Raw genomic sequence first — 11,443 nt, forward strand, 5'->3', positions numbered from 1 at the left:
TGCCATTCCTGAGCAAGCTCTGTACTGGTGGTGCCCCGATCCCGCAGCTGAATCAACTTTAGGAGACGGTCCTGGCACTTGCTGGACTTTCATGGGTGCCACAACAATTGCACCGCTCTCCTTGAAGTTCTTGATGATCCGATAAATGGTTGATTTAGGTGCAAACTTACTGGTAGCACGGAACATGGAAAACCAGCCTGGCGCGTCACATAAAACACGTAACACAAAACAATTCCGCACAAGGACATAGGGGGAACAGAGGAATATATATACACACATATATACACAATGTGATTAGGGAATGTAAACCAGGTGTGCGGGGAACAAGACCAAACAAATGGAACAATGAAAAATGGAGCGGCGATGGCTAGAAGGTCGATGACGTCGACTGCCGAACGCCGCCCGAACGAGGAGAGGAGCCGACTTCGGTGGAAGTTGTGACAGTTGGAGATTGTCCGAAAATTGCGAAGAGCTGAAGAATCTATATTACTTTCCTTCAGAAGGGGTATCACCATAGCAGTGTTTAGTGCAGTATGGAAAGTGATTAACATTAGCTTGCACTTCTTCAGATATGCAATTAAAAACTATTTTGAAGAAGGTTGGGGGGGGGGGGGGGGGGGTAGGATTGAGAAGGCAGGTAGAAGGCTTAAATTGTGATATAACATTTCCTGAGCATATCTGTGTCAAATCCATAGTGCCTTTGTGTGGTAGACCGGGGACAATATCATCAAGCTTCTCATCAGATCTTGCTTATGCAGCACACTCATCATATTTAGACTTGGAAGAAAGTTCACATAGGTTTGAGGTAGAATTTATGAGTTCATGGTCCCGTGTAGCTCAGCTGGTAGAGCATGGGGCTTGCAACATCAGTGTTAAGGGTTCAATTCCCACGGGAGGGCCAGTGTTGAAACAGTATGCACTCTGTACTGTAAATTACTCTGGAGAAGAGTGTATGCTAAATTACCTCCACAAACATGAGGCCATCAATGGTTGAGAAGAGCACTCTCAAATGATTCTGATTAAGATAGAAAAATGAACGTGTCTGCAATGTCTAATGGTCTTGTTATACAGGATATGCCAAGTTGCTCTTAGAATATAATAATGGCAACTTTTACTTTCTCCACTTCCGCTCTGCCATTCTGCAATTTCTCTAACCGCTCCTACACCAAATCATCACCATGTTCACAATCACACAGTATCATTCCAACCTCATAGTGTGGAAATGTATATAAAACTAATTTTAAAAAATTATATATATATTATGTTTGCACTAGACCTTTAAAATTGCAACATTTTCTCTAAGCCCCATGGCAAAATGTGTAGAATTGCAAGAAATTAACTTTAACCCTCAACCAAATCTCTCTTAGGGCCCCCAAAAGGCTATAGCCGGCCCTGATTGTCTTCATAAGTGAATGCTGTCCCTGGGTAAATGGGTGGTATTAACCCTTTAAACCTTACCGTTAACACCCTATTCTACAGTCAAACTGACCTGCACCATCTTCCTAATCTTCTTTCTTGACCCTCTCGTCTCTATTCACTCATTCATGGGTAACGCTCACTTAGACATAATTGTCTTTTGTCTTTTGCCGTCTGAGAATGTTGATAGCAAATTCCGGTGAATCTTTCAACTGAACATTTTGTGAAAGTTATCGGAATTTTAGGTGTAATAAATTGAAAGACGTAAACTTACGATGATACAAATCAAAGAAGTAGAATATCTTTGACTCCACAATAGATGTGCTTTTATTCAAGACTATACATGTTTTGATCACATTGGCATGTGAAAGACAGATATTTTAGGCAATTGTTGAATACAAAAATACATTCAAGTAAATTAAGGACTAAATTATTTACCCCCTTAATGTGACAGACAATATATATTTTATATAGATTTTTTAAAAACGAATATCAGAAATGATCATCTAATGCAGCTTTCAGTAAACTCAGAGAATATCTCATGTTGTCTATTCTCTCTGAGAGACATGGTTAGGATCTAGGTGAGACCCAAATGGGACCCTATTCACATTGTAGTGCACTTCTTTTTACCAGGGCCCATACGGAGTAGTGCACTACTTTTTACCAGGGCCCATACGGAGTAGTGCACTACTTTTGACCAGAGCCCATAGGGGTAGTGTACTATATAGGGAATAGGGTGGCATTTGGTACACATGTGTGGTTAAGATCTAGAGAGATACAAGATACAGATGATAAAAAAACAATATATGATAATCTCTTTACCAGTGTATGAATAAACATGCACCAAAACAACGCTTTTACATAACACATCCTTTTGAGTTGTGGTGCTAAAATCAAAGTGTTAGTCTGTGAACATGCACTCCCTTCCTGTTGGCCCCTATCCCTTGGATGTTTACAGATCTGCAGGAAGTCCCACAACTAAACCTCTTATACCTATCCTATCCTATAGGATAACCTATCCAGACAAGGGTTAAATTACAGTAACTTTCCTAAAATTCCCAGGTTTTCCAGAAATCCTGGTTGGACAATTGCAGATGTCCTGCTTATTCCCTCCTGATTCCATGAATCGGCAAACAGGATTTCCTGATTCCATGAATCTCCAACCAGGATTTCCTGATTCCATGAATCTCCAACCAGGATTTCCTGATTCCATGAATCTCCAAACAGGATTTCCTGATTCCATGAATCGGCAAACAGGATTTCCTGATTCCATGAATCGGCAAACAGGATTTCCTGATTCCATGAATCGCCAAACAGGATTTCCTGATTCCATGAATCTCCAACCAGGATTTCTGGAAAACCTGAACATTTTGTGAACGTTACAAGAATTGTACAACCCTAATCCAGACCCTTCAGATTTGTAAAAATCAAAAGCTTAAGGGCAATGGGATCTGGGTAGGGAGCAATTAGGATGGTGTTGTTTCAAGTGTCCATCTTCACCCCTAACTCTAATCCCAACAACCGTCACCCTCAAGTCTAATCCTCACCATCCCAAAGTGAGTCAAAAACAGGAAAAGAGTAGCAAAGAAGCCTCATACATTATGTAGGTAGTAGTGCAAAGGCTGTATACAGTATGTATTCATGTATATTTAACTGAACCTCTCCTAATGAATGAGTTTCAACGAACCGTGAGGAAATGCAGTCCATTACATTCTGAAGACAAGAACAACTATATTGCATGTACAGAATTAACAGGTTTTTTTTGCCAGATGAGATGAATTCTCCATTTTTCTTTTAAAAACAGAGGTCAATCAAGATAAATAGATACAGTATATAAACTCATAAAAAATAAAATAAGAACATTTTTTTTTTTACCTTTAACAATATACTCTTTCGACAGACATGGAGAAAGGCGTTTCACTCTTAACTTGACAACGTGAAGCTTCACAAATGTATTTCCTAAAGCTTCATTTCAAATAAGACTGTTCCCCACTATTACAGATAGGTGTTCCTCTAGACGTCTTAAACCTACAGCTAATATAGCTTTGTCTCTAGTGGTTGTCTCTAGTGGTTGTCTCTAGTGGTTGTCTCTGGTGGTTGTCTCTAGTTGTTGTCTCTGGTGGTTGTCTCTAGTGGTTGTCTCTAGTGGTTGTCTCTAGTGGTTGTCTCTGGTGGTTGTCTCTGGTGGTTGTCTCTGGTGGTTGTCTCTAGTGGTTGTCTCTAGTGGTTGTCTCTGGTGGTTGTCTCTAGTGGTTGTCTCTGGTGGTTGTCTCTGGTGGTTGTCTCTGGTGGTTGTCTCTAGTTGTTGTCTCTAGTGGTTGTCTCTAGTTGTTGTCTCTAGTGGTTGTCTCTAGTGGTTGTCTCTAGTGGTTGTCTCTAGCTGTTGTCTCTAGTGGTTGTCTCTAGTGGTTGTCTCTAGTGGTTGTCTCTAGTTGTTGTCTCTAGTGGTTGTCTCTAGTGGTTGTCTCTGGTGGTTGTCTCTAGTGGTTGTCTCTAGTGGTTGTCTCTAGTTGTTGTCTCTAGTGGTTGTCTCTAGTGGTTGTCTCTAGTGGTTGTCTCTGGTGGTTGTCTCTAGTGGTTGTCTCTAGTGGTTGTCTCTGGTGGTTGTCTCTAGTTGTTGTCTCTAGTGGTTGTCTCTAGTGGTTGTCTCTAGTGGTTGTCTCTAGTGGATATTTTAAAACGTTAAACCTACAGCTAATATAGCTTTGTCTCTAGTGGTTGTCTCTAGAGGATATTTTTTTGAAAACTTTAAACCTGTCGCACTGCTTTGCTTTATCTTGGCCAGGTCGCAGTTATAAATGAGAACTTGTTCTCAGCTGGCCTACCTGGTTAAATAAAGGTGTTCTCAACTAGCCTACCTGGTTAAATAAAGGTGTTCTCAACTAGCCTACCTGGTTAAATAAAGGTGTTCTCAACTAGCCTACCTGGTTAAATAAAGGTGTTCTCAGCTGGCCTACCTGGTTAAATAAAGGTGTTCTCAACTAGCCTACCTGGTTAAATAAAGGTGTTCTCAACTAGCCTACCTGGTTAAATAAAGGTGAAATAAAAAAACAGCTAATATAGCTTTGCTCCAGTGGTTGTCTTTAGTAGATATTTTTAAACTTTAAACCTACAGCTAATATAGCTTTGCTCCAGTGGTTGTCTTTAGTAGATATTTTTAAACGTTAAACCTACAGCTAATATAGCTTTGCTCCAGTGGTTGTCTCTAGTAGATATTTTTTAACTTTAAACCTACAGCTAATATAGCTTTGCTCCAGTGGTTGTCTCTAGTGGATATTTTTAAACTTTAAACCTACAGCTAATATAGCTTTGCTCCAGTGGTTGTCTCTAGTGGATATTTTTAAACTTTAAACCTACAGCTAATATAGCTTTGCTCCAGTGGTTGTCTCTAGTGGATATTTTTAAACGTTAAACCTACAGCTAATATAGCTTTGCTCCAGTGGTTGTCTTTAGTAGATATTTTTAAACTTTAAACCTACAGCTAATATAGCTTTGCTCCAGTGGTTGTCTCCAGTGGTTGTCTCTAGTGGTTGTCTCTAGTGGATATTTTTAAACGTTAAACCTACAGCTAATATAGCTTTGCTCCAGTGGTTGTCTCTGGTAGATCTTGTGCTTTTCCCCTGTGGTTGTTTTTTTCGTCTGAGGACTTACTCCTCTTCTTCATCACCTCTTCAGAGTCTCCACAGAGTCCTTCATCGCTGGCGGCCTGGAGGCTGTCGAAGGTCCCCTGTCTCTCCCCATTGGTCCTCAGGGTCTTCTCTTGCCTCCTCCTCCTCTTACACTGCTCCGTACAGCGGTCCAGGTAGCTGAACGTACATCTGGTGTCGGTGGTGCAGGCGTACATCCCCACGGGCACCGCCAGCACCATGGCGCACACGATCACGATAATATGGATGAGCTTCTCCCGTTGTTCCAGCTGACTGATGTCACTTCCTGTTACAAACACGATGCACTGGCCGGCGCGGGGCATCTGGTTCTTCAGCGTTACACACACCTCATATTTAGTAACCGGTAGGAGGTCGTTGACCGAATAGGTGTTGATGCCCGGCCCGATGTATGTCAACTCCTTTTTCTCAGAGTGGTATTTCCCCAAGTGGATGGTGAACCAGGTCTCTGCAGGGTTGTCCGTCGCCGCGTACCACTCCAGAGTGATGCCGTAGACCGTCTGCTTGGAGATGCGGATGTCAATGTAGACGTTCTCGTCGGCTGAGGCCAGGGGGAACGGGGGTAGAGACATGGCGGCACTGACGGAGGAGGAGGAGGCGTTGAAAGACTTGATGTTAACCAGGACACTGACGGAGGAGTTGCCTATGAAGTTGTTGGCGAAGCAGGTGTAAGCGCCTCGGTCCGCCAGGTGAAGGGATGGGATGACCAGCTGAGATCTGATGGTCTCATCGTCCACACGGGTCTCTGAGACTGGAGAGAAAGGAGAATTATGTTACAACTTAATCAACAAGGGTGGATAAAAATCAACATATTGTACATGTATAATATGCAGTATTGTTTATGTTATTTGTTGCATTAGGCATTATTGTTGAGTTTGCCTACAAGAAAGGCAGTGTCATACATTGTTTAAAGCAATCTATAAACATCAATATCCAACCAAACCCTGTTTTAATCTATAAACATCAATATCCAACCAAACCCTGTTTCAATCTATAAACACCAATAGCCAACCAAACCCTGGTTCAATCTATAAACACCAACAGCCAACCAAACCCTGTTTCAATCTATAAACACCAATAGCCAACCAAACCCTGTTTCAATCTATAAACATCAATAGCCAACCAAACCCTGTTTCAATCTATAAACACCAATAGCCAACCAAACCCTGTTTCAATCTATAAACACCAATAGCCAATCAAACCCTGTTTCAATCTATAAACACCAATAGCCAACCAAACCCTGTTTCAATCTATAAACACCAATAGCCAACCAAACCCTGTTTCAATCTATAAACACCAATAGCCAATCAAACCATGTTTCAATCTATAAACACCAATAGCCAACCAAACCCTGTTTCAATCTATAAACACCAATAGCCAACCAAACCCTGTTTCAATCTGTAAACACCAATAGCCAACCAAACCCTGTTTCAATCTATAAACACCAATAGCCAACCAAACCCTGTTTCAATCTATAAACACCAATAGCCAACCAAATCCTGTTTCAATCTATAAACACCAATAGCCAACCAAACCCTGTTTCAATCTATAAACACCAATAGCCAATCAAACCCTGTTTCAATCTATAAACACCAATAGCCAACCAAACCCTGTTTCAATCTATAAACACCAATAGCCAATCAAACCATGTTTCAATCTATAAACACCAATAGCCAACCAAACCCTGTTTCAATCTATAAACACCAATAGCCAACCAAACCCTGTTTCAATCTATAAACACCAATAGCCAATCAAACCATGTTTCAATCTATAAACACCAATAGCCAACCAAACCCTGTTTCAATCTATAAACACCAATAGCCAACCAAACCCTGTTTCAATCTATAAACACCAATAGCCAACCAAACCCTGTTTCAATCTGTAAACACCAATAGCCAACCAAACACTGTTTCAATCTATAAACACCAATAGCCAACCAAACCCTGTTTCAATCTATAAACACCAATAGCCAACCAAATCCTGTTTCAATCTATAAACACCAATAGCCAACCAAACCCTGTTTCAATCTATAAACATCAATAGCCAACCAAACCATGGTTCAATCTATAAACACCAATAGCCAACCAAACCCTGTTTCAATCTATAAACACCAATAGCCAACCAAACCCTGTTTCAATCTATAAACACCAATAGCCAACCAAACCATGTTTCAATCTATAAACATCAATAGCCAACCAAACCATGGTTCAATCTATAAACACCAATAGCCAACCTGTTTTAATCTATAAACACCAATAGCCAACCAAACCCTGTTTCAATCTATAAACACCAATAGCCAACCAAACCATGTTTCAATCTATAAACACCAATAGCCAACCAAACCCTGTTTCAATCTATAAACACCAATAGCCAACCAAACCCTGTTTCAATCTATAAACACCAATAGCCAACCAAACCCTGGTTCAATCTATAAACATCAATAGCCAACAAAACCCTGTTTCAATCTATAAACACCAATAGCCCACCAAACCCTGTTTCAATCTATAAACACCAATAGCCAATCAAACCCTGTTTCAATCTATAAACACCAATAGCCAACCAAACCATGTTTCAATCTATAACCACCAATAGCCAACCAAACCATGTTTCAATCTATAAACACCAATAGCCAATCAAACCCTGTTTCAATCTATAAACACCAATAGCCAATCAAACCCTGTTTCAATCTATAAACACCAATAGCCAACCAAACCCTGTTTCAATCTATAAACACCAATAGTCAACCAAACCATGGTTCAATCTATATACACCAATAACCAATCAAACCCTGTTTCAATCTATAAACACCAATAGCCAATCAAACCCTGTTTCTATCTATAAACACCAATAGCCAATCAAACCCTGTTTCAATCTATAAACACCAATAGCCAACCAAACCCCGTTTCAATCTATAAACACCAATAGCCCACCAAACCCCGTTTTAATCTATAAACACCAATAGTATACCTGTTTTAATCTATAAACACCAATAGCCTACCTGTTTTAATCTGTAAACACCAATAGCCTACCTGTTTTAATCTATAAACACCAATAGTCTACCTGTTTTAATCTATAAACACCAATAGTCTACCTGTTTTAATCTATAAACACCAATAGTCTGTTTTAATCTATAAACACCAATAGTCAAATGAATGTATGAAATACACATGCTTTAGCCTACTTGGCTTAAATCCTGTCATCAAAGTGGTGACATGTGATATCAGTCACTGGTAAATACCCTACCGCAGCAAAGTCACAGCAATCTAATAGATGGTAGTTTAGAAGTTGCAATTAAATAAAACCTTACCAGTAAATCCCCGTATAATCTTCAGGCTGTATGACCAGTGGATGGCGGGGTCAGGCCTGGCTTTGACTAAGCACCGGAGGGTTACCTTGTCCCCCAGTGACACCGTCATGTTGCTTTCTGAGGCTGAGGCCTCGGGCTTCATACATGTTTTCAAACCGACTTCGTGGAAGAACTTTCCCGCCCTGGAACTGGGGCCCGTGCACATCAGGTACGAGTTCATCAGAATTAGAGGCGGACTAACACTTTTGATAAACTCTACGAAACCTTTGAGGCGGCAGTCACACAGCCAAGGGTTGTCGTGCAGCGCTAAAACAACGTTGGTCTCTCCACTGCTGGGCTCTGTACCTCCTTTTCTCTCTTGAGTGTTGAGGAGAGGCCAGTTGAGGAAGACATCCCTGGATATGACAGTAAGCTGATTGAAGGATAAGTCTAAATAGGTCAGGCCTGGAAGTTGTCTCAGGGCAGATTCCGGGAGCACGTCTAGTCGGTTATGTTTCAGGTCCAAAATCTTCAGGTTCGGCGTATCCTGGAACGCTGTCCATGGGACTGAACGCAGCTTGTTCCCCTGTAGCCGTAGTTCCGTTAGATTCGTCAGCCCCTCCAGACTCTTGATGTTCATTAGAGTGATGTCGTTGAAATTCAACCATAGAGACACCAAGGCACTAACTTTAGAGAAGGAGCCGCGGGGTAATTCGGTCAGATGAGAATTCTCTATTCGAATTTTACTGAAATCATTTGGAACATTGTCTGGGATTCGTCCCATGGCTGTTTCCATGCAAAGTAGGGATCTAAAATGAAACAAAAACATGCTGGGTTATGTAAGTACGGTTAGAGTTATAATTTAATGTTTAAATGAAATAAACAAAACTAGGTTATTTAAGTTATCTCTCCACATTGTGCATTGTTAAAACAAGTTCTGAAAAACACCATTGAGTTTAGCAATAGGCTAAAGTCGATCAGTCAATAGGTCGACTGCATAACGTACTGACACTGTAAAGAAACTCGGTACAAAACTAGTTAGCCTACAAAATAATTGACAACAAACAATTTACCTTCCCGAGTTGTCATTTGTGCAAGAGCAGCCGGGTAAACAAGATGTTGATCCAGGAGTAACTCGACAGAATAGCAACGCTATAGTTAAAACTGAATACAAGCTGGCGGCCATATTCCTTTAACAGAAACGCATGTGAAGCATTTGAGCAGGGAATCTCCACCGGGACGGACCGTATAGGTAAAGCTATTACTTTAATCTTCCTAGTGACGCAATTTCTTAAGACCCCAAAGGACATGATAAACACACCGGAGGTTTGTATTTTTAGCAATGAGCCTCATTGACTGACTGTCTATATGTGCCTCTACTAAACATATGTTCACTAATCCTTATGAATTAATGGGAAGGTTTTCAGGAATAATACGACTTGATATTGAATATGTGACCTGACCCCAAAAAATAGAAATAGATTATCAGGGAGCATAATAAGCAATCAATAGATGTGCCTTACTTACAAACCAGCTGAGAAAATGGCACCCTATACCCAACGCCTATTATTTGTATACTGCATGAAACAAAGGATCACAAAAAAACAAAGAGCTCGCAGTGCCTTTTTAATTGAGGAATGTTGGAAGAGGTCTTCAGACATACATAGTCTGCAGATGTTAGTGTACAAAGTAAAGGACTACAGTGACCATGACACAAACAAACACTGGTCTAAGGTACTTAAGTAAAAAATACTGGAAAGTACTACTTAAATCGTTTTTTGGGGTATTTGTACAGATGATCGTGTACAAAGTAAAGGACTACAGTGACCATGACAAGGAAACAAGTTGTACACCAAACCAACACTGGTGTAAGGTACTTAAGTAAAAATACTGGAAAGTACTACTTAAATCGTTTTTTGGGGTATTTGTACAGATGATCGTGTACAAAGTAAAGGACTACAGTGACCATGACAAGGAAACAAGTTGTACACCAAACCAACACTGGTGTAAGGTACTTAAGTAAAAATACTGGAAAGTACTACTTAAATCGTTTTTTGGGGTATTTGTACAGATGATCGTGTACAAAGTAAAGGACTACAGTGACCATGACAAGGAAACAAGTTGTACACCAAACCAACACTGGTGTAAGGTACTTAAGTAAAAATACTGGAAAGTACTACTTAAATCGTTTTTTGGGGTATTTGTACAGATGATCGTGTACAAAGTAAAGGACTACAGTGACCATGACAAGGAAACAAGTTGTACACCAAACCAACACTGGTGTAAGGTACTTAAGTAAAAATACTGGAAAGTACTACTTAAATCGTTTTTTGGGGTATTTGTACAGATGATCGTGTACAAAGTAAAGGACTACAGTGACCATGACAAGGAAACAAGTTGTACACCAAACCAACACTGGTGTAAGGTACTTAAGTAAAAATACTGGAAAGTACTACTTAAATCGTTTTTTGGGGTATTTGTACAGATGATCGTGTACAAAGTAAAGGACTACAGTGACCATGACAAGGAAACAAGTTGTACACCAAACCAACACTGGTGTAAGGTACTTAAGTAAAAATACTAGAAAGTACTACTTAAATCGTTTTTTGGGGTATTTGTACAGATGATCGTGTACAAAGTAAAGGACTACAGTGACCATGACAAGGAAACAAGTTGTACACCAAACCAACACTGGTGTAAGGTACTTAAGTAAAAATACTAGAAAGTACTACTTAAATCGTTTTTTGGGGTATTTGTACAGATGATCGTGTACAAAGTAAAGGACTACAGTGACCATGACAAGGAAACAAGTTGTACACCAAACCAACACTGGTGTAAGGTACTTAAGTAAAAATACTGGAAAGTACTACTTAAATCGTTTTTTGAGGTATTTGTACTTTACTATTTATATGTTTTGTCAGCGTTTACTTTTACTGCACTACATTCCTAAGGAAAATTATGTGCTTTTTACTGCATACATTTTCCCTGACACCCAGAAAGTACTCATCACATTTTGAATGCTTAGCAGGACAGGAAGATGGTCTAATTCACACACTTATCAAGAGAACATTTCTGG

At 40.1% G+C, this 11,443-nt stretch overlaps 1 protein-coding gene across 1 annotated transcript; it reads right to left on the bottom strand.

Moving 5' to 3' along the window:
- Positions 1 to 4,368: 4,368 nt before the first annotated feature.
- Positions 4,369 to 9,610, bottom strand: lrit2 (leucine-rich repeat, immunoglobulin-like and transmembrane domains 2). The gene is made up of 3 exons (XM_020474814.2): positions 9,441 to 9,610; positions 8,389 to 9,176; positions 4,369 to 5,832 (listed from the first exon to the last, which is right to left on the bottom strand). Exons 1-3 carry the CDS (start codon positions 9,551 to 9,553, stop codon positions 4,985 to 4,987), a joined length of 1,749 nt encoding a protein of 582 aa, XP_020330403.2. The 5' UTR covers positions 9,554 to 9,610; the 3' UTR covers positions 4,369 to 4,984.
- Positions 9,611 to 11,443: the final 1,833 nt, after the last annotated feature.

This window comes from Oncorhynchus kisutch, linkage group LG20 (assembly GCF_002021735.2).
Source record: "Oncorhynchus kisutch isolate 150728-3 linkage group LG20, Okis_V2, whole genome shotgun sequence".
Classification (NCBI taxonomy): Eukaryota; Metazoa; Chordata; class Actinopteri; order Salmoniformes; family Salmonidae; genus Oncorhynchus; species Oncorhynchus kisutch.

Bases quoted from the DNA above. Each gene is read 5' to 3' on its own strand.
- lrit2 (XM_020474814.2), bottom strand. From the start codon at position 9,553: ATGGCCGCCAGCTTGTATTCAGTTTTAACTATAGCGTTGCTATTCTGT. The intron at 9,177-9,440 runs GTAAATTGTTTG...GTTTCATTTTAG, and splicing joins ACAAATGACAACTCGGGAAG to ATCCCTACTTTGCATGGAAA. The intron at 5,833-8,388 runs GTAAGGTTTTAT...CTTTCTCTCCAG, and splicing joins GATTATACGGGGATTTACTG to TCTCAGAGACCCGTGTGGAC.